Raw genomic sequence first — 23,560 nt, 5'->3', positions numbered from 1 at the left:
TCCGGCAGCCGATGTGTGTAACTTGTGCGCATCCCATACAGTCGCACGCATAGCTGCGCTTACAGCGGTGCGCACAACTGGGCCGTGCACACAACCAAGTCGCACGCACAAGTTAGCCATGCACACACCGGAGCGCAATCCATGTGCATAACTATAGTCGCGCACAGATCCTCACCGTGCGCATAACTATGGCCGCGCGCAGAGAAGCAAATTACCTGTGCGCCCAAACATAGATTCAATGACACCGGTGTCCAAGAAAGGCCAAAAGGCGCACTCTCTTTGCACAGCCTGCCACATAAGAGCCGCGCAGCCTGAACTGGAGTCCTGCCTGTGTCAGCTTTGTGAAGAAGCCCGGGGGGGGGGGACCAAAACCTGGTCTTTCACTGTCTGAGGACAGGTCTGGAACCACTACATACCATAGCTCCCTGGACCTTTGCAACTCCGGGATGACTTCTCCACAGGAGGGGACCACCTCCTGGTTGGAAATTTTCCAGGGGCTGCAAGCCTTTGTACAGGCGCAATCAGCCCCAGCTGCAACACAGGCTCAACCCCTGCCGGAAGCACAAAATCCTCCCGGCCTTACTCGAATGCCTCGCCTAACCAAGAGTCTCCCTGACAGGGACCCAGATACCTCAGATGATGATGACGGCTCCCTGGAAGAAGGAGAAATCCCTCCAGGCCTGGAACCATACCGAACCATGCTTCGTTTCTTCCACAAGGACGAATTACCAGCCCTTGTTTCCCAGACTCTGAAAACTCTGGGTATTCCAGACAAGGACCCTATGGCGGAACCAAAGAAGAACCCCATCTTGGTGTCCCTTCGTAAAGCCTCATGCTACTTCCCGATGATGGAAGCAATCCAGGAACTGATTGACCTGGAGTGGGATACCCTGGAGGCCAACTTTAAAGGAGGTCGGGCTTTGGAAGCCTTATACCCTCTGGAACCAGCGGCTAAGGAACACCTGCGCTTTCCAAAAGTGGATGCTATTGTCTGCGCTGTCTCAAAGTGAACAACCATTCCCGTTGAGGGAGGAGCTGTATTGAAGAACACTCAGGACAGAAGATTGGAGTCCATCCTTAAGCAGGCCTTCGACGCAACAACAATGACACTGCAGATTACCTCCTGCTGTGCACTGGTGGCACATTCCTGTTTGCGCCTCTCAAGAGAGGCAAATAACTCCGGAACGAATACTGGCGAGATGATGGAACCTGCAGTTTTGCTGATGGACGCAAGTTCAGACCTAGTGCGTACTTCAGCCAGAGGAGTAGCCTCGGTAGTGGCAACCAGAAGACAGTTATGGCTGCGAAATTGGTCTGCTGACGCGACCTCTAAAGCAATTCTCACGAGAATGCCCTTTAAAGGATCTCTTCTATTTGGAAGCGAGTTGGAAAGGTTAGCCAGCAAGTGGGGTGAATCTCCATTACCTCGGCTACTGGGAGACGGGTAAAAGATCCCAGCGCCCCTCACCCAGAAGAGCTAGGGTAGAGGTTCTCAACACTTTAGATCCTACAGGAACTCGCAGTTCTAAGCACCTCGTCCTTCCGGAAGGCCCTAGTCCTTTCGGAACTGATAGACCAAGAGAGGAACAGGCCCAGGGGCAGACTCCAGCCATGTTTAGAAACTCCGTTTAATGTAACGCCTTAACCGCGACTGTTTTGTTCAATGGAAACCGACCTGATTCAATATGTGTATCGAGAATGTCGGTATATAAAAATTCTAAATAAATAAATAAATGTTTCCCAATGAGAAGGGGCTGATCCATCCACGGGAAGAGGAAATAGGTCTACTTTCCTTCTTTTACCAAAGATGGGTCGAGATCACGTCGGACAAATGGGTGCTAAACATCATTCAAGAAGGTTACTCTCTGGAGTTCCACAGCATTCCTCCGGACAAGTTTATTATGTCATCCTGCCACTCGCATACCAAAAGACTGGAAGTGGAAGCCACTCTGACAAGATTACTCAGTCTGAAAGCAACTCCGGTTCCTGCACCCCAACAAAATATGGGATGCTATTTCATCTTTTTTTATCATTCCCAAGAAGGAAGGATCATTCCAGCCCATCTTGGATCTCAAGAACGTCAACTGTCATCTGTGGATACTACACTTCCGCATGGAGACCCTTTGCTCCATAATAATGGCAGTACAACCAGGGGAGTTCCTCACCTCCCTGGACCTCTCCGAAGCCTACCTTCACATTCCAGTCCATCAAGAGCACCAGCGTTTTCTACGCTTTGCGATACTGGGTCACCATTACCAGTTCCGAGCGCTACCCTTTGGCCTAGCAACCGCCCCCAGAACATTCTCCAAAATCATGGTGGGCGTGCCGGCAACACTAAGGAAGGAAGGGATCTTGGTTCACTCTTACCTGGACGACTGGCTAAGTTAAGGCTCATTCTACTAGGGCCCAAGCAGTATCTTGGGCAGAAACCAAACTACTATCGCCCGCCGAGATCTGTCGGGTGGTTACCTGGTCCTCCCTACACACCTTTTCCAGGTTCTACTGTCTGGATGTTCAGGCCCGAGAAGACACAGCCTTCGCAAGGCAGTACTAAGTGGGCCATGGGCAGCCTCCCGCCCTGTCCGGGAGTAGCTTTTGTACATCCCACTGGTCTGAGTCCATCTGGCTACATGCTAGGAAATGGAGAAATTACTTACCTGATAATTTCGGTTTCCTTAGTGTAGACAGATGGACTCAGCATCCCGCCCATGGCTGCCCCCAGAGAAGGAGGATCCGGGAAAGCGAACCTCAAGATTAAACAAATACGGGTAAACCATTGCCTACCCTTAGTTCAAGACACCCACAGTTAGTCTGGTGTCGGCGTTGACTTAGTTGAGTGCATTGGCGGTCTCCAATTTTTTTGAATCAGTTGAATCAGTTAGCCAAGTTTAATAAGTATCTCCAAGTTATGCCTATATATATCCACAATGGCTTTTCGAGGAGGATACTGAGGAAGTGAGGTCAGTGCAGGGGTATATGTACCCAGGATGACGTCAGCTTGAAATCTGACTCCGTCTCCCATCTGCTAGCAGAGGAGCACATAACCCATTGGTCTGAATCCATCTGTCTACACTAAGGAAAACGAAATTATCAGGTAAGCAATTTCTCCATTAACGCTTGCTTAGAGCACTCCGAGAAAGGAAGCAATCAGTCTCCACAAATTCTGTACCCCATCTCTCCCCTTAACAAATCCAGTTTGATCTTTCACAGTTAATTGTGGGAGCCTTTGGGTTATTCTATTAGCTAAAATTGCCACCGTAAGCTTTATATCCATGTTTAACAGCGAAATGGGTCAATAAGATCCTACTTAGTTTTTGGGTACTTGCCAGGTTCTTATGGCCTGGATTGGCCACTGTTGGAAACAGGATGCTGGGCTTGATGGACCCTTGGTCTGACCCAGTATGGCATTTTCTTATGTTCTTATGTTCTTACTTCCAGGCAATCTTTGGGGGGGTTTTTTTTCAGTAAGACCACAATTTAAAGATTGATTCATTTCAGGAGGAAGAATGCCTGTAGTTAACACACTATAAAATTTCCCCAAGGATGGCAAGACAGAAAATTTCAGGATTTTATAAAATTCTGATCCTAGGCCATTCAGACCTGCAGCTCTTCCTAAATTGAGCTTCTGTATAGTGTAAAGAATTTTTGTCTTGCATTGGTAGGTTAAGTTGCTCAGAGTGTTCTACCAATTGTTTTGGCCATGGGAAGCAATCGAAAAACTCCTGTTTAATTGTCCTATCCATTATTTTTTTCCCCATATAGATCCTGAAAGTACTCCATAAACATTTTGTTGATATCTACAGCTGTGTGAATCAAAGTTTCAAATTAAACTCTAATGCCTATAATACATGTCCTAGGCCCCAAACTCTGATCAAATTTGTCAATATTTTACTAGGTTTATTTCCAAACCTATATAACTGATATGTAAAATATCGTAATGATTTTGCTACCCTTTGGTGTAATAGGTGATTTAATGTGGCTCTCGCCTGTTTCATTTCCTGTTTGTGCTCCTCTGACATGGTTCAACACATGTCAGGTTTGTGCTGTATTATAGGCTTTAGTCAAAGCCAAGATATCAGCATTCCTGGCTTTATTAACTCTAGTCTCATAGGCTATGATGTGGCCTCTCATGACTGCTTTACCTGCTTCCCATATTGGTGAGGGTGAAATGTCTGGGTTTGCATTATCAGCTAAGTACTTCACCCATTTTTTGTTAAAATAAATATGAAAGGCTTCATCTTTGTAAAGCTCCAAGCTCATTTTTTTCCATGAAAATGCTTTCTGTTGTGATTTCTCCATGTGTAGCCCAAAGGATAGTGGGGTGTTTTCAGAAATAGAAATAGTCCCAATAGTGGACTCCCCCACCTTGGAGAAAAGACCCTCTAAAATAAATAAAATAATCCAGTGTTGAGAAAGACAAGTGGGTTGGAATAAAATGTAAAGTCCAACTCACTGGGGTGGAGAGTCCTCCACAAGTCCAGCAATCCCAGCTGCTGATATAAAAAAAAATGTACCCCTGGAGCATCGACTCCTTTTTGGACCACATTTGGAGGCTGACAGGTCCATTTGGTGATTGGCCACTATATTTAGTTCTCTCCCCTACAATTAACCCATACTCTGGGAAACAGTAATTTTGTAACAATGTGTGCCAAAAAATCTTGTGTATACTGGTTAGGGGAGTATAGGTTACAAAGGGCAAATGTGTCTATATATAGGTTGCCCAACACAATGACATATCTGCCCTCATCATCCTGAATATACTGATCAGTACAAAAGAGTAATTACTTCTGGATCAAAATTGCCACTTCACTCTGGTGTCTTATAAAGGAGTAGACACACTGCCCCATTATTCCTGTTTCAATTTATCATGCTTCTCATCGATTGTGTTGTTTCTTGGAGGATTGCTATATGAGCCTTCAGTCTTAGGAACATATTGAACAATTTCTTGCATTTCAATGGCGAGTGGATGACATCAACATTTAGTGTGATAATACTAACTTTTAACATATTGCACCCTTAGAGATAAGCATAATGTAAAGAACGCGTGCATAAAACATTTACCTATTGCTTAAATAGGAAAAATGGCCCAGGTGCCTCTCAGCCATGACCCCCAGGCCACATTCCCATGTACCCCTTTTGCCATGGTTCTCTCAACTTCAACCGTTTCTCAGAAATACAACACTGCCCCTGTAGAACTCCTCCCGAGTGTCCAATTCATTCAGCCGTGCACACATTCCTACTCATTCAGACATAGCCAGGCACATACATATTCAACTTCCCCTTCCCTGCTCCAAGAGACCACAAACCCCAACCGCCACCTTCTCCCTCCTGGGTGTGCCCATTCTATCCTCTCGCATTATAAACACTAGAACATGAAGAGAGGCGTGACGTCATCGCAGCAGATGGCTGGCTGATTTAGAGCTCCCGCTCACCACACTCCTACATCTCCAAGAATCTCCGGCATCTAGACTAAATAATCTACCAGAGCAACAGACATTGCGAGTTTGACTTCACCCGATGTCGCTACGGCGAAAAACAATTGATTTTCGGAAATATTCCTATAAAAACCAAGAACTGACGGAGGAACCCGGCCTAACCAAAATGGCGACGCTGGAGGCAGGCCCGAATCCAGCCAAGCAATGCGGGTAACAGATACCGCTGAAGGATGATCTCCCGACGAGGTCGGAAATGCAGAAATGGTTCGATGAACTTCGCCAGGACTTACAAAATAATAAACAGGAAATTATGGACTCCATAGAAGAAATAAAAGAAGAGATGGCCGAAAATGGGAGACTAATATTTGATGTTGAGACAAAAGCAGAGGCTCTCACTGACGATCTAAAAACAGCATGGGAAGCACAACTCCTCCTGCAAAAAGAAGTAGAAATTTTATCAGGTAAGGTTGAAGACCTCAAACCGGTCACGGCGCCTAAATCTAAGATTCCGGTATACCTGACTCATCAGAGTACCAAAATTGCATGGAGATAGTGGCACAAATTAGTAAAATGCTGTTGGCTGCGCAGGAAAATACTCTACCCTTAACTGAAAATGAAGTGAAAATAGACCGCGCACACTGCAGCCTGGGGCCGAGGCAAGATAAGCCCAGAGACATAGTTGCTTGTTACCACAAATATATAATAAAAGATAAAGTAACAGCTATTGCCAGGAAACATGCCACTTGGACATGGCAAGGACAGGAGATACTGATATTTACTGATTTATCACCGGTATACATATGCAGATGCCAGGTACTGAAAAGAGTCATCGAAACCCTTCAGAAGGACAGCATCAGATATCGGTGGTTATTTCCATTTGGTTTCGGATTCTCGTTAAAGGAAGAATATCACCGGATAAAAAGCATGATGGAAGGAGCTCTCATCTTAAAAGAAGCTGGATATGCGGGTTTTGAAGACACGAATCTACCTGCAACAGCTACGGAATGCTGAGTTGACGGGCCGCGATGGCAGCAAGTGCCTAAAGGAGGCCGGCGCCTGAGGCGCAACCCTGAGCTTGACAACTCTCAGCGGGCAGACACTTGAGTATAATGTGGACTGAGTTATTTCTCTGCTTGCTTTGTAAAATGGAGACACTAATATTAACAAAAAATGTGATATTTGGATACTGACTGGGATGTTGGACTAGATTGTTGATTCAAATGATGCTATCATTGGAGATTAGAAATGTAATAGCACATTTATAGATTATAAACAGTGGCTATTTATATAGCTATAAGGTTTCATGTTGTTGGGGGAGTTCTGAATTAAGCTCAAGATGACTGAAACCTCTTAAAATAAGGCAGATAGGCCAATGAGTGAAGGCTTCTCTGCTAGGGGACTGGGAAAGATGGGGAATCACAGGCATGGAAGGAAAGAGAGTGATCTTATGGGGAAGATACGTTGGGGAAAATTTACAGGATTAACGTTATTGAGGACATATATGTGTATACCAACCAATCTGGGAAAAGTAAGGTCCTGGCAAAGGCTCTATATGCGTGGGACAAAAATAGAGTGGTGACCCTTGGTGTCATAAGACAGATATTGGATGACTAAACTTAATGTTCTTTCCCTTAATGTTAAGGGACTCAATTCCTATAGAAAGCGCCAATTTTGTTTATGCAGAACTACAGAAACATCAGACATCCATAGTCTTTGTACAAGAGTCGCATCTAAAACACAGGTATGAATATCTCATGAAAAATTACCTTTATCCTAATCAGTACTGGGCGGCATGCACGAAGGATAATAAATACACTAGAGTGGGGATTCTAATTAAGAAGGATATCATATATGAACAGGGGACATGTGTTATAGATCCTGAGGGGTGATATATCTTCTTAGTAATCACCTTGGGGGGGGGGGGGGCAAAATATACCTTTCTTAACCTGTATGCCTCAAATACTCACCAAGGGCAGTTAATAAATAAACTGGAGAATATCATAGAAAATAATGCAGAGGGGTGCCTACTCCTGGGAGGGGACTTTAATCTGACAATTAATCCAAAATTGGATAACTCCACTGGACAGGCTCTCTCCTCGGGAAGGGACAGAAAGACATTGAAAGCATTTCTAGCCAGGCAAGGGCTATTAGACGCCTGGAGAGTCAGACACCCAACCTCCAAGAATTATTCTTTCTTTTCAAGGGCTCATCAATCCTACTCCAGAATAGATTTTTTTTGTTTGTAGATAAAGGAAGTATTAATGTTATTGCTGATCCCTTCATTGAACCTATTACATGGTCCGATCATGCACCTATAGGTCTCACTTTAAAACTTTTGCAATATGATAAAGGGCAACAATATTGGAGACTAAATGAAAGTTTACTTGAAGACGAGGAATTCCGTATAGAATTTAAACAAGCCATAACAGACTACTTAACATTCAATGACACTGGGGAGGTTTCTCCTACGATCTTATGGGATTGTATGAAAGCAGTTCTTCGGGGGAAATTGATAGCTAGATCAGTATATGTTAAAAAAAAAAACAGAGGGAAAAAGAGAGAAAGGAACTAATGGAGCAGATCAAGAAATTAGCAGATTTACATAAACGACATGGCTCCAGAAAGATTTTGTCGCAACTAGATCTACATAGGAAAAACTTGGAGGTCCTGGACAACGCCCTAATAGCCCATAAGCTAGAGCTTTTAAAGCAAATCCATTATGAAGGGGGCAACAAAGCAGGGAAACAATTGGTACGTAAATTAAAGGCTAAACAGTCTGCCAGTAACATAATTAAACTTAAAGATGAAAAGGGAAAAATCTTGACAGCTAACACAGAAATTAGAAATGGCTTCTTGCGTTTCTATATGGAATTGTACCAAGCAGAGACTAAAATTGCTAAGGAGAGAATAGATGCCTATATCAAAATGCATCACTACCTCAGATAACCTAATCACAGATGGAACTTTTAGATAAAGAAATAACTTGGGCAGAAGTTTCTTAGGCCATTAAAAGTTTAAAATCTGGTAAATCACCAGGAATGGACGGATATACTGCCAGCTTCTATAAAAAAAAAATTTGCCAAACAGCTAATTCTACAACTGGTAAAAGTTTTCAATTCTTTGAGAGGCACTGGAATGTTATCCACACTATCGAGTACGGCAGGCATAACCATCTTAGCAAAACCGGGAAGAGACCCAACGTTATGTGGCTCATATCGGCCAATCTCGCTAATTAATATTGACATGAAGCTTATGGCGAAAATTTTAACTCATAGCCTGAATGGGATCCTCCCGGAATTGATACATCCAGACCAATCGGGTTTTAATCCTGGGCGAATGACATCAGACAATGTCCGCAAAACAGCGGCTTCCATTTGGTGGTCACAGACCAATGACATCCCTTTTCTGCTCCTAGTGGTGGATGCAGAAAAGGCATTTGATTATGTACATTGGCCCTTTCTGTTCCAAATGATGCGTGCTATGAACTTTGGGGAATATTTTCCGAGATGGATAGAGAAACTATATCAGGCCCCATCGACCTGTTTAAAGGTAAATGGGGGATATTCCAAAACCTTTCAAGTAGGTAGAGGAACAAGGCAAGGATGTCCATTGTCTCCTCTCCTCTTCGCACTATTTTTAGAGCCCTTTACACACAGAATCCGAAGCAGCGACCAAATAAGAGGAATAAGAGTAGGAAAGTACTCCTCCAAACTCTCGCTTTTTGCAGATGATATTTTATTCACCATCACTGACCCAGTTATCTCCATCCCAGCTATAAGTTCAGAGATTTCAGCCTTTAGTCAAATCTCAGGATTTAAAATAAACTGGGAAAAATCTGAACTCCTGAACATTTCAGCCCCCGCGGATATGGTAGAGCAACTTCAGAGGGAACATAAGAACATGCCATACTGGGTCAGACCAAGGGTCCATCAAGCCCAGCATCCTGTTTCCAACAGTGGCCAATCCAGGCCATGAGAAACCTGGCAAGTACCCAAAAACTAGGTCTATTTCATGTTACCGTTACTAGTAATAGCAGTGGCTATTTTCTAAGTCAACTTAATTAATAGCAGGTGTAATGGACTTCTCCTCCATGAACTTATCCAATTCCTTTTTTAAACACAGCTATACTAACTGTACTAACCATGTCCTCTGGCAACAAATTCCAGAGTTTAATTGTGCGTTGAGTGAAGAACTTTCTCCGATTATTTTTAAATGTGCCACATAGAGTGCCCCCTAGTCTTTCTATTTTCTGAAAGACTAAATAACCGATTCACATCTACCCGTTCTAGACCTCTCATGATTTTAAACACCTCTATCATATCCCCCCTCAACCATCTCTTCTCCAAGCTGAAAAGTTCTAACCTCTCTAGTCTTTCCTCATAGGGGAGTTGTTCCATTCCCCTTATCATTTTGGTCGTCCTTCTCTGTACCTTCTCCATCGCAAATGGGCTAGTCATAAGATTAAGTACTTAGGTATTTATATAGGAAATCAAAGCAACATGTTTCAGCTCAATTATCCTCCACTAATGGCGAAGATATATAAAGATCTAGAGGAATGGGATCGCTATCATATCTCATGGATAGGGCGTATTGTGGTAATAAAAATGAATGTCCTGCCTAGGATATTATATCTCCTCCAAACTAGCAAAAAGGGGGACCCCGTCTTGGCAGGACTGCGTCCCTTGGCACGGACCTTCCCAATCCATGATTCGTTTCTCCAGCTACTGGTGAGAGAGTGGGACATGCCGGAGGCATCCCTCCGGGTCAGCAGGGCAATGGACAAGCTCTATCCTCTCCCTGGAGACTTTCTGGATCTCCTTAAGGTCCCCAAGGTTGACTCGGTCTCCACCGTCACGAAGAGAACCACGATTCCGGTAACGGGGGACACAGCCCTCCGGAATCTACAGGACAGAAAACTGGAAGTCTGCCTCAAGAAGATCTTTGAGGTCTCTGCGCTGGGGGTTCGTGCAGCCATCTGCGGCTCTCTTACTCAGAGAGCCGGTCTTCGGTGGGTACAGCAGCTCCTCATTTCTCAGCAATTGCCACCGGAGGAAGCGGCTCAAGCGGATCGTTTGGAAGCCGTCATCGCTTACGGCGCAGATGCCCTTCATGATTTGCTACGGGTCCTAGCAAGAACTATGGTATCGGCGGTGTCCGCCAGGCATCTGTTGTGGCTACGAAATTGGGCAGCGGACGCCTCGTCCAAATCTAGCCTGGGGGCCCTGCCCTTCAAGGGCAGGTTCCTCTTCGGCGAAGATCTCGACCAGATCATCAAATCCCTGGGGGAAAATTCGGTCCATCGGTTACCCAAGGACCGTCAGCGTTCATATCGTCCGTCGTCTTCCGCTTCCAGGAACCGTTCCCTCGCCCAACGTCGATTTCGGGGCTCCAGGCAGCAAGGTCCTGGGACTCCCTCTGCCAGGTCACAATCGTGGCTCCGGCCTTTCGTGGCCGCAATCGCCCAGGGACTCTCCGGCGCAGGGAGCCTCTGGCAAGCCCCCCCAATGATGCCAGGTCAGCCTACTCCTCTCTATCTCGGATTGGAGGGCGCATCGCCTTGTTCTACGAGGAGTGGGCCAACATCACCACGGACCAGTGGGTCCTGGATATTCTAAGGCACGGCTACGCATTGGAATTTGTGCGGCTTCCCAAAGACAGGTTCATCTTCTCACCCTGTGGGTCAAGTCCCAAGCGCCTGCGGGTACGGTGCACGCTGGACAGACTTCTGGACCTCAGAGCCATCTCGCCTGTCCCCTCCGGAGAGGTGGGCTTGGGGCATTATTCGATTTACTTCGTGGTGCCCAAAAAGGACAGCTCCTTTCGTCCCATCCTAGACCTCAAGGAAGTCAACAAGGTGCTCTGGATATCCCGGTTCCGCATGGAAACTCTCTGCTCAGTCATTGCGGTGGTGCATCAGGGGGAGTTCCTAGCCTTCCTGGACCTGACGGAGGCCTATCTGCACATTCCGATCCTACCGGCCCATCGCAAGTTCCTTCGCTTCAAGATCCTGAGTCAACACTTTCAGTTCCAGGCCCTACCCTTCGGTCTGGCGACCGCGCCCAGAACTTTCACCAAGGGTCATGGTGGTAGTGGCAGCTGCACTACGAGAAGGGATCCTGGTCCACCCTTACCTGGACGATTGGCTCATTCGGGCAAAGACCTTCTCGCAGGGGCAGGCGGCGGTCGACAGGGTAGTGTGCTTCCTCCAGTCCCTCGGCTGGGTGGTCAACTTCAGCAAGAGCAGTCTACTTCCGTCTCAACAACTGGACTTCCTCGGGGCATGCTTCGACACAGCCCAGGGCAAGGTCTTCCTCCGCCCAGACAAGGCCCAAGCACTGCGAGATCAAATCCTTCGTTTTGCGTCTCTTCTGGATCACACGGCATGGGATTACCTTCAAATCCTAGGATCTAAGGCTTTCGCAATCGATCTAGTACCGTGGGCCTTTGCGCACCTGAGACCTCTACAAATGGCACTGCTCTCGTGGTGGAAGCCAATCTCTCGGGATTACCAGGCGGTACTCCCTCTTCCCCCGACCGCCAGGAACAACCTGCGGTGGTGGCTGGACCCAAGGAACTTGGCTCAAGGTTGTCCTCTGGAGACACCGGATTGGGTGGTGGTCACTACCGATGCCAGTCTGACCGGTTGGGGGGCGGTTTGTCACCGAAGTTCGGCCCAGGGTCAGTGGACAAAGGAACAGGCGACCTGGCCGATCAATTGCCTGGAGACCAGAGCGGTGTGTCTGGCGCTCATACATTTCTTGCCCCTGCTACGACGCCGGGCGGTGCGAGTCCCCTCGGATAATGCGACCACGGTGGCCTACATCAACCGGCAAGGAGGCACCAAGAGCCGTCAAGTGGCCCTCGAAGCTGCACGACTGATGGCCTGGGCAGAACGTTTCCTCGACCGCCTGGCAGCCTCACACATCGCCGGGGTAGACAACATTGAAGCGGACTATTTGAGTCGTCAGACGTTGGACCCCGGAGAATGGGCCCTCTCAGACGAAGCGATGTTTCTCATTACACGGCGTTGGGGGACGCCCTCAATAGATCTCATGGCAACATCCTCCAACGCGAAAGCTCCCCAGTTCTTCAGTCGAAGAAGGGAACACGGCGCAGAAGGTGTGGACGCCCTGGTTCTCCCCTGGCCACCCCGGCTCCTACTGTACGTCTTCCCTCCGTGGCCTCTGGTGGGCAAGGTCCTACGGAGGATAGAGACCCACCAAGGAGCAGTAATCCTAGTGGCTCCGGAATGGCCGCGGCGGCCATGGTTCGCAGACCTGCTCAACATTGTGATGGATGGTCCCCTTCGGCTCTCACACCTGCCTCGGCTGCTTCGTCAGGGGCCCGGGATTTTCGGACCAGGCGGAACACTTCTGTCTTGCGGCCTGGCTTTTGAGAGGCAGAGTCTCCTGCGCAAGGGCTACGCAGTCCCCATTGTAGACACCCTCCTCAAAGCGCGTAAGACCTCGACATTGGTCGCTTACGTGCGGGTGTGGAAGGTGTTTGAGGGCTGGTGTTCCGGACACTGTGCTTACGCGACCATGGCCTCGCTACAGCAGACCCTGGTGTTCCTCCAGGAGGGTTTGGAGAAAGGTCTCTTCTACAATTCTCTGCGTGTGCAAGTTTCGGCGCTGGCTTCCCTAGCGCGCACCACGGGCAGGTCAGATCCATCGTCTCACCCGGACATTTCGAGGTTCCGCAAGGGGGTCAAGCACCTGCGGCCGCCGGTGCATCTCCCTTATCCCTCCTGGAATCTCAATCTGGTTCTTTGGGCCTCGGGGGGGCCTCCCTTCAAAACCGCTACATCAGGCCTCTCTCAAGGACGTCACTCTGAAAGCGGTATTCCTGGTGGCCATAGCATCGGCGAGGCGCATCTCTGAGCTTCAGGCGCTCTCTTGTAGGGAGCCCTTCCTGCGTTTCATGGACTCGGGAGTCTCCATTCGGACAGTTCCTTCGTTCCTGCCTAAGGTGGTTTCGTCGTTTCACTTGAACCAGGTGGTGGAGCTACCAGCATTCCCGTCGGATGCCCCCAAGTTGCTCCGGCGCCTAGACGTAAAGCGCATTCTCCTACACTACCTGGAGGTAGTGTAGGAGAATGCGCTACACGAATGCCAACGAATGCGCTACACGAATGCCAACGAATTCCGGGCATCCGATCATCTCTTCGTGCTCTGGTCCGGGAATAAAAGAGGTCATCAAGCGTCAAAGACTACTATAGCTAGGTGGCTCAAGGAAGCGGTGGTCTCTGCGTACATAGGCACCGGTAGGGATCCTCCGGCAGGGATCAAGGCTCATTCCTTGTGTGCCCAGGCCACGTCCTGGGCGGCGTCTCAACACGTCTCCGTTCAGGAAATCTGTCGAGCAGCGACTTGGAAGTCTCTGCACACGTTCTCGAAACATTACCGGCTACACTTGCCGGTATCTGATTCCGGTTACTTTGGGGACAGGGTAATTCGAGCAGGGTCTTCAGGGACCCACCCAGTTTAAAAAGATTTTTTAAAAATCCCGTACTTTCCATACCTTTGATTTCTAGTCATCTTAAGATTGTCATGGATTTGCAGGAGAGAGGAAGATGCACAAACATTCGCAGGCAGACAGGACCATGCTTCTTCTCTCACAGAACATGCTGCTTCTCTCTCTCATACAGGCACATAGAACCATGCTCCCTCTTTCTCACACACGCACTCAGATCCATGTTCCCTCTCACGATTGTGCCTTTGCTTTTTCTTTGCTATACTTTGCTGTACTGGCAACCTGCAGCCTCCTCCTTTGGCCCCTCTGGCCTGGGTTCTGGTAGCAGCCGCAGTCTCCCTCTATCTTTGGCTTCCTCCAGCTTTGACTCAGGCAGTAGCCCGTATCCTCACTCTATCTTTGGCTCCATCAGCTTCACTCTTCTTTCTTTGGCTCCGATGGCCTGAGGTCCAATAGTGGCCTCCCTCCTTATTTGGTCTCACCAGCATGAACTCTGGTGGTGACCCGCAGTTTCATTCTTTTTTTCTTCAACTCCATTGGCCTGGGTTCCGGCAGTGGCCTGCAGCTTCTGAGGCAGTTACACGTGTTTGCCTGCGCTGTTTTGGATTGGGGAGGGGCACCTGAGGAAAATGGGGAGCATGTTGCAGCTCATACTGCCATGTTGCTGGTTAAGAAGAGGGGGAGAGCAGACCACACACTGCCATGGCCATCCACACAATGAAATTTAAAAGCTGCTTGCTCACTAAGAAGAGCTGTGAGCTGGTTTTGAGCCTAGTGGTTCTGCAGGCTGGTTTTAGGGGTCGCTGTAACCAACACCAACCCATGTGATTGACCAGACTGGCCTACCAGGGCATGCTCGAAGCCCTGATAGACCAATCTGCCCCTGGCTAAGCTCTTATCCATCATGCATGGAATTTCCACCCATAAAGATTCTACTGTGCATTTAGTCTCCTGCAGGTGGTTTATCCTCTTGGACTCTATGCCATCCCTAATATAAAGCGACCCCCACCCCCGCATCAAGTTGATCCACCAATGAAATGGTATGAGCTCAGACTAGATAATTTATATATTATATGCTTGTGGAGTCTAACAACTGGTGGGGTGTGCATGAGTACATTAGCACCCATGTGCACCCTATCAGTTAGAAAATTTAAAAAGAAAACTGCTGTCCATCTCCCTGTCCACTGAATCTGCTTAAACTAGTGTCCCCTGATCATCAGGACCTTCCCCCCCCCCCCCCCCCCACACCCCAGATGTTACTTCCTGTCATTTATGCTTCTCTTCTGGCTTTGAAATTCCTCCCCTGCCCACCAAACCCACTTAAAAGCTGTGCTGGCATCCCAGGATCCCAGCCTCCTCCACCCAGCCTTACCTCATCACAGGACCGATCTTCCAGGGGCAGGAGTTGATCCCCAGTCTCTCTTGCTTGGCTATTCTGGCTTTACAATAATGGCTGCCGGTCAACCCGAGGCTGATGCCATTATGTTGTGTGGCAGTAATCTGCTGTACAACAAAATGACGTTGACCTTGGGTTGATTTTGGAATGTAGGAACAGATGGACTGGAGTGACTGTGGATGATTCCTGCCCCCAGAATTCCTCTGGAGCCACAATGGAGTAAGGCTGGGGTGAGGGGTGGCGGGGAGGGCCAGCGAGGCTTTTGTTTTTCAGAATTTCAGCTGATGGTAGGAGGTTCAAAGTATGCAGGGGTCAGGCTGTGGAGAGGGTCAACAGGTACTGGGTTCAGATTGGTAGAGGGAAGGTCAGTGTGCTTGACTCCAGCTTGTTTGGGGGGTGGGGTCAATTTGCTAGGGTCCAGCTGGGGAATTGCGGGCAGTGTGTGCTGGGGTTGGGCCGGTAGGAGGATCGGACTATGCTGGAGTTAAGCCGTCAATAGTGGGTCACAATGTGATAGGGTCAAGCTGAGGAGGTGGTTCAGATTGGACAAGGGGGTCACTATGTGCCAGTGCTGTGCCGGTGAGGAGGGAAGGGAGGACTGAGATTAGGCTGGGGGGGGGGTAAGAGAGGAGGATCAGAGTATCCTGCGTATGAGCCGAGAAGAAGGGAAGGAAGTGCTGTGGTAGCACTGAAGATGGTGAAAGGGAGTGCTGGTGTTGGACTTGTGAAGGGGAGTCAGATTGCTGAGGTCAAGTTGGGGAGGGAGGGTGGGCAGGCGTGTGCTGGGGAGGGGAGAGGTTCAGTGTGCTGGGGTCAGAGTATTTTGATGCTGGACTGGTCAGGGGGGAAAGGATTGCTGGGGTATAGATCAGTGTGCTTGGATTGGGATTTAGGTGGGAACTGAGTGTGCTGGGGCTAGGCCACTGGAGAGGAGATTGGGATGCTCACGTGCAGCTGGGGAGGTGCATCAGAGTGCGTTTGGTTACAAGCTGAGGGGAAGGGAAGGAGATGCTTTAGTAGGGCTGAAGAGGGTGGAAGGGGAGTACTGGGGAGGAGGACAGTAAATAGGGGCCTCCATAGAATTTTAGAAGATTTCAGCTAGTAAGATATTTAATATCATTGTCAAGAACATTTTTTTTTGGATGGTTCTTGTAATTTCTGTGGATGTTTGGTAGAGAATGTGAAAATCTGTCAGCCCTGTGTTCTAAGCACATTTAATTAATTAGTAGTTTTGGAACTGTGGTAGCAGTTGGTTAGTGCTATCTGTATCCCATTACTAAAGTTGTTAAGTTGGTTTTAAAATAAGGTTGTTAAAATGTAAATAGAAGCTTGCAGAGCTTAATCTTATACTCAGGAGATAAAGGTATTTTTTTCTTTAAGTTGCAGACCTCCCTCTAAATTTCTACAAAATGTGTAGACATCTCATTTTACATCCTCTTCCTTCCCTGTTCCCCCCCCCCCCCCAACCCCTGTGTTTCCATATTGCTTATTAGAAGTGAAATCTATAACTCAAGTCCATAGCAGTTTCAATGCTTAACTTTCAAAGAAGAAATTCTTTTCTGCTTGTGTCTCACCAGGTCCTCATCACCAACCTATAGGAGCCCAGAACGCCATAGACAAAGGTACTTTCACAATCATGACGGTGAATTTAAGGGATTCATGAATGACTTCAGAAGACCAATGCACTGGAGAGAGGAAAATGGGAAATATGGCCAAAGCAATTCAAGACCCGTCCCACGCGGAAATATGCATCCTAGAATATATGACTACTCATTACCTTCTCCAAGGCTCAGAACGCCTCCTTTGGAAGATCCCCATAGGAACAAGGTTCAGAGAAACTATCACCCAGAAAGGAGCCAAATAAATCCAAGGTATCCATATCCACCAATATATCCAGACGTAGCAGTATACCAAGAACACGAGAGACATTTTTATCAAGACAAAGTGCATGGAAGACACATGCATGAAGAGCCCAGAGGACCCAGAGGTGAAAAAAGGGTAAAACCTTTTCATGGACCGGATGCAGCATCTTCTAAGCATGAAGGAAAATGGCCTGAAGATGATGTGAGGCACCAGAGAATACAGTTAGACAAGTATTCTTACTCTCCTCGAAGAAGTTCTGAAGAGTTTGTGGGAAGGAGCTCTTATCAGAAGAGGTATAGGAATACAATCATTAACCCTGTGTAATATGATATAGAAGCTCAAGTGAAAGTTTCTTGTCATTATGGTTGAATATTTCCCATTTTGAAAGGCTTTGTAGTTTAAATGTAATTGTCTAGTGATGACGTTTTTAAAATATACTAAATTGATTTAATGGCTAGCATAAAACATTGCCCACTGTTAACTACACTGCCTCTCTAGTCATTGGGGGAATAATGGGTTAACTTGCCACTTGCTCTACAATTAAGGCGGTGATGTTCTAAACATATAAATTCTCACTTTCTTCTCCCTAGTGCAAGTGTAAACTGCTTTATGTCAACACAGGTATCCTGAGGAGCGTGATTTCAGAGATTATGGGCCTGCACCTAAACGAGCTAGAGGAGATACGGAGCGGCATGAGAACAGAGAGCCGGTAAGAAATTCCCAGTGGAAGCCAGATCATCCTCTGCCACCCCAGCAAGACAAGGAAACTCCAAGAGACACTGCTTCCAGAGCTTTTCATTCCTCAGAACAGGACTACCTTAAGGACAGCTCAGTATCAAAGGTAGCATTTGACTATAGCCATAAATTTCACCGATATGCAGGGGATGACACACTCGTTACTGATGGCAGGGCTCCAAGGCATACGAGACAGGAAGAGAGAAAATTCAGTCCTGCAAAGGGTCCTGTGCGTAGCAAAGAGCTCGATGGGTTTGGGGGACACAGAGTGCAAGCACCTGAAGAAGGGCAGAAACAAGTGCCCCTGAAATACAGCTCTGAGAAGTACCACAGTGTATGCCCTGCTGACGCCTGCAAAGGTGATACTGACTTGAGACCCTTAAGTAACAAACTGAAGGAAAGGGTAAGGAAAGAAGGGGATTCCAAAAAGACCCCAAGGTCTTCCAGTAACCAGCTTGATAAAAGTCATAAACCTGCATATGTGAAAGTGTCTTCATCAAATGTCAGCCGTAAGACGGAATCGTTTATGGTCAAAGTGGATATGAAGAAAATGGTGGATAAGTATAGGTATTTTTTTTCTTTTTTACTTTTTTTTTTTTTTTTATCTGTGAGGCTGTGTTAAAAGTTCATGCTTCTTTCTCAGTTGCCAGTTTGCGAAGATCAAGAAAATTTGTTTTTTTTCTGAAGTAAGAAATAAGACAATTGAAATGTCAAATGCAAAATGCTTAATTGGTATTTGCTGGGAATTCTGTTTAATTTATGGACTTGGCAGAAAATGATACAGCACCTCCTGGCAGAAACTCTTTGGAGTTCCTTTTCCTTCCTGTGGCGAAAGATCACATCCATGGAGAAAGGTATTTTGGACAGAACTGGCTTGGCCTTCCCTGCCAGCTTGTAATAAATCAAAGTGGATGCAGTTGCAAATGCTGGAATTCTAAATGTATGTCTAAAAAACAAGTGGATTAAAAAACCCATTTCCCTTTCTGAAAGGCTCCAATGTGAGGAAACACTAGGCCGAAGTCCAGATGTCATGGTTTGAAATAAGTATTTATACACTATGCAGAAAAGTACACAAGGTACTTTGTAAGACAATTTCATATGCAAATGAAGAGCCTTTGTTTTGAGTAATTTAGTTGAAAGGGTATCCGTCAGGTTGTTTCTTTGGAGTAGGCATGGTTTTCATCCTTCAGCCTCTATGTGAATCGTTGGCAGCCTTGCACATTTTCCCTTCTCTCTCTCTCTCTCTCGAGAGAGAGACAAAGCGTAGCAGACAATTTGAACATGGCATGCTTCATCTTGTAGAATTTTCAGTGCCATTTAATTCAACTGCTGTTGTCCATTTGAAATTTTAAGTACCACAGGTGGAAGCCTGGAACAGCAGCACTTGATCTGTTTCCATGAACTGTAGCTGAGAATATCTTCACATTCTAATTGCTTTCACTGTGCAAGGCCACACGAGTTTTTGAAGATCAAAGTAAATTAGAATAAGTGGAAAAATACATCTCTAAAGAAAAAATGTTTTTATTTGAAGTGACTGCTGCACACCAACATTTGCATAGCAAAAGGAGCAAGCTTCAACTAAACTAATGACTCTTCTTGCTGGAAGTGGCATCTTAAGAATGCATTAAATACTTGCAAACCATTTTACTTCCTGTTGTGTACTGAAATGCTAAAATGGTCATGAGTCTCTGTACATGTTCTATTCTCTTCACGGAACTACGTGGTGCTGATCCAAAACTGGTTTGTAGGTAAAGCGACCTCATTGTTTCAAACTGCTTGCAAGCTCCATTGTGATTGTCCATCAGCTTCTCAGAAGTTTGCAGCTAACATTTTTCTTTTATGGATGGAGACAAAAATACAGATATTTTATACATCATGTTAAGGAGACTTTTTAAAAATGCTTTCTCTTAGTGAACGAGACCTGACAGTAAAAGTGAGTGTGCAAGGAAAGGAATATGAACATTGTTTTTAAAAATAAAACAAAACTTGGGTCAGGACTAGACTACAGGTATCACAGTTGTATAACAGTGCTGTGACTGATGGAGCCAAAGTCTAAGTAAACACTGGTGTCAGTACTTCGTTGCCTGAAACTCATAAAGCTGAAGCTTGAGTGCAATACCTATTTGATGAAACTCCAGTTCAGCTCCTACACTTGGCTATGCACTCATTGCCTGGATTCTTTGCAAGTTGTAATTCAAAAGAACTTTCCAGACCCCAGAGCCTTTCCAATGTTGCTTTTGTAACATTTCCTTCTGTGAGCAGCTAGAGAGCTGTGTTTAAAATTTGGCGGCAGTACTACTACCTAAATTATAGACCATGAGTTCAAGGAAAACTTTTGCCTTCTAAATGCATCATGTTAAAGATGCTTAACCAAAGCTGCCTGGAAATCTTGTAAGAGTCTAGCAAGCGGTTGAGGGATATTTTAACAATTTTTTATTCTGGGTTTCCTCTGTAATTGCCAGCTGATTTAGCAGCAGTTCCCCAGCCCCCCTTCTACCATTCCTCATTCCAGAAGAAAGTTGCATGAAGTTTTCTCCTAGCCTCACAAATTTATTCTGAGTAAATATTTGGCCTGAAACTTATTTTTCTTAAGTCATTCTAAGCCTGTATAAGTGCAAAACAACTGAATCACGTAGAGATGAGATTACAGGAAAAGTTTACGGCTAGTGCTTGATCATAGCAACTAAATATGTGGCTATAACTTTACAACATCAGTTAAGTGTGGAACTACCATTAGTGACGCTCTGGCTTGTGGGTTGAAGAATCCTCCTTCAAGGTAAGGAATATTAGCTATTCTATTTTTGAGCACATTTATCATGTGTAATGGTGTTTTTATAAATTCTTCATTTGCATAAACTTTGCTAATAGAAAATGTCAACACCTCCTACTCGCATTGGAATATACGTTTTTTTTGCTAGTAGGAAGATGATCCTAGGCAGAATTGTGGGGGCTGCTTTCAGTAATTTTAATAAACTTGGTTCTTACATTTTATTAACCAAGAACCAACAGACATGGTTTCTGGGCCCGTGGTCTCCATTTTTAGCCGTGCTTTGTGCTAGCAAGTAACACTTATTAAGTAATTAGATTAATTAAGAAAAGGAAAGGCTTGCTGACCATTTTCCGAGTCCCATTAATTACATTTGAGTCTCATTTTGGAACCAGTTTAGACTAAAGGGCTATACAGGTTCTTTTTCTGTTGTCTACTTATGTTAATTTTAAATTTTGCAGGCACATTACAGCACAGCAATTATATAACATTAAGTTTTAAACCGTGTCCTGTTGCCTCCCCTTGTTTAGACTACAGTACAATTTGTTGTAGTAATGTTTAAATTTTGGTTTCATCAAAAGTGGTCATCAAACACAAACCCTTGTGTAAACTGTTCCAGGACTGCTTCTAGCCCTACTGCAGAAAGACAGATGTCCAATGATTTGGTAGCGGTGAGCAGAAAAAAGGTGGATTTCCATCCTGTGTTTGAACACATTGAGACTGCACCACTGGATCTCCAAAACAACTCCAAAAGAGAATTCACTCATGAAATCATCACCATAATTCATGAAGTCAAGGGTTGGTACTCTACTTACAGCCCATAATTTCTGTTTGATGACCTCGGTTCAATGTGCTGAAGCATAAGTGAACAATATGAAGAATCCTCTGGATTCATTTGTGATGCCAGTCCTCAAAGGCTGGCAATTTCTGCTGTCTTTAATTGGCTGAAGAGGGAAAGGTGAGAGAGCGTGAGCATGTGATGCCGGGGAGGGGTTGTGCTAGGCAGAGGGCCTTGATATGTTTACTTGAAATGCTTTACATCCCGCTCAAGAGGTCTTTGGGAAAGGGCATTACAGGAGAGCGGAATGGGCAGATTTCTGCTGATTAGGTGAAAGTGGAGGACAGAGCTTTCTGCTGATATTTGCTTTTCTGTCTCTTTTTTTTTTTTTTTGACTCCACAGTTTCTGCCTGCTCCTTTCTACTTTCAACTCAGTCAGAACCAGGGCTAGGATCTGGTTCAGTGAGCCTTCATCTGCAACTACCCAGGGATTCCCCCCCCCCCCCCAAAATTGAATATCCCTGCTCCTAGCATACCTAGTCTGGTTACTGCAGTGACATTCTTCAACTGGGAGCCATGTACTAGTGCTGCTTCCAGAACCCTGCAGTCATGGGCCAGGTGTCACCCTTAAGCAAGGACCATGATTCCCTGTAAATGCTGCCTTTGCAGCATCCTCTGCCAACCTGGGTAATAGAAGATCTGACTTGGGAATCAAACCAGGGACCTTCCGCATTGCAGTGCATTGCATTTGCCCATGAGCTATCGAGATAATCCCTTTCTGGCTTTTTGTTTTTGGAAAAACAGTAATTCACAGCTACAATATCCAGATTGACTAAATCTATTTAAAACTGCTTTTCCTTTGCAAGTGCTCCATTCCGGTATGCCCAGCAAAGCTCTGACATGGGTAACATGCATAGAAACCTTCCGTAAAAGCCTGTAAAAAGGTTTTCATAGGAGCTATTACTAAAACTGGCTTTTTTTCTTTGACACATTTATTTAACATGACCAAATGAATGAAAGCAAAGGTTTGAGGAATTAAAATGCATTACATTTGTACAGTACTCAAAACAGAGATTTGTCTAGGGAGGGACTGGAAAATCTGTCTGCAGCCATGATCTCAAGACACCTTCCAAAATGCAGATATTCGCCTACGAGCAGGGCTGCTTATGACAGTAAGAACATGAGGAATAGAAGAGATGGCCCTTGGTCATATCTGTTCTTGGTATCGTAAGTGATTATTGCAATCTGGGCTCATGATCCTGTAAATCCCTGCCCTCTAATGAAGGTGTTAAATATTAATGTAACTTAGTACTGAATTGAATTTCAGATTTTTACAGTTTGTGATTTGTCTATAGCACAGTAATTTTCTTTTTGCATTGACTTTCTTACAGCAAATTATTTTAAGCCTTCTGCACTTACTTTACATGAACGCTTCTCCAAAATGCAGCATGAAAAGGAAGCAAATGGAAATAAAGCTGTGGAAAACTCAAATCCGGAAATTCACCGGTAAGGTCTGTTAGAGTTGATCATGTGCTGAAAGGTAAGATGTTGACTGCATAGAGCAGCACAGGGCTGAGAAGTGGAGTAGCTGAACTTTCCTCGTGAGACTTGCTTCAAAACAGTGTCCTGTTTGGTTTAGGGACCCGAAGACAGGCATTTGCAGCTATTAAGGGAGATATTCTGGATAAGGTAGCGGAGCTGCACCGAGATTTCTAGAGATACGGGCCGGAGAGTGGAAGTGGTTGAGCAACGGTTAGAGGAGCACTCTAACACAGTGACAAAACTCCAAAAAGAGATCCAGAATGTGGTGTGATCAAATGATGAATTAGCTGATAAGCTCAAAGATATTGAGAATCATACCCACAGATTCTACATTAGAATAAGCGGGGCACCTGAGTCAAATGATTACATTGACTGTGCTGCAGTGGTGAATTTGGTATGTGAAGTCCGTGTGTTCAGGTGAACCAGAGAATTCTCCACAGGACATTGTTATGATCAAGCCTGTCATTCATTGGGTCCAGCAAGCAGGAACAGATCATGAGACAACCTAGCTGTTTACACCATTTTCATATTAAAGAGGCTGTGATGCAAAGTGAGGTATGTGGATTCATTAA

At 45.8% G+C, this 23,560-nt stretch overlaps 1 protein-coding gene across 9 annotated transcripts in view; it reads left to right on the top strand.

The window, feature by feature from the left end:
• BCLAF3 (BCLAF1 and THRAP3 family member 3) overlaps positions 1-23,560 on the top strand; it is a 132,379-nt gene that overhangs the window by 34,127 nt on the left and 74,692 nt on the right. For all 9 annotated transcript variants that reach the window (XM_029603379.1, XM_029603372.1, XM_029603378.1 and 6 more), the window contains 4 exons: positions 16,881-17,459; positions 17,788-18,468; positions 21,288-21,466; positions 22,838-22,952. In XM_029603379.1, coding sequence (XP_029459239.1) covers positions 16,963-17,459; positions 17,788-18,468; positions 21,288-21,466; positions 22,838-22,952 — 1,472 coding nt within the window. In that variant the 5' untranslated portion in view covers positions 16,881-16,962. The remainder of the gene's footprint in view (positions 1-16,880; positions 17,460-17,787; positions 18,469-21,287; positions 21,467-22,837; positions 22,953-23,560) is intronic.

This window comes from Rhinatrema bivittatum, chromosome 5, assembly GCF_901001135.1.
Source record: "Rhinatrema bivittatum chromosome 5, aRhiBiv1.1, whole genome shotgun sequence".
Classification (NCBI taxonomy): Eukaryota; Metazoa; Chordata; class Amphibia; order Gymnophiona; family Rhinatrematidae; genus Rhinatrema; species Rhinatrema bivittatum.
The sequence above is the reverse complement of the archived record's forward strand: the minus strand, read 5'-3'. Positions and strand labels throughout refer to the sequence as shown.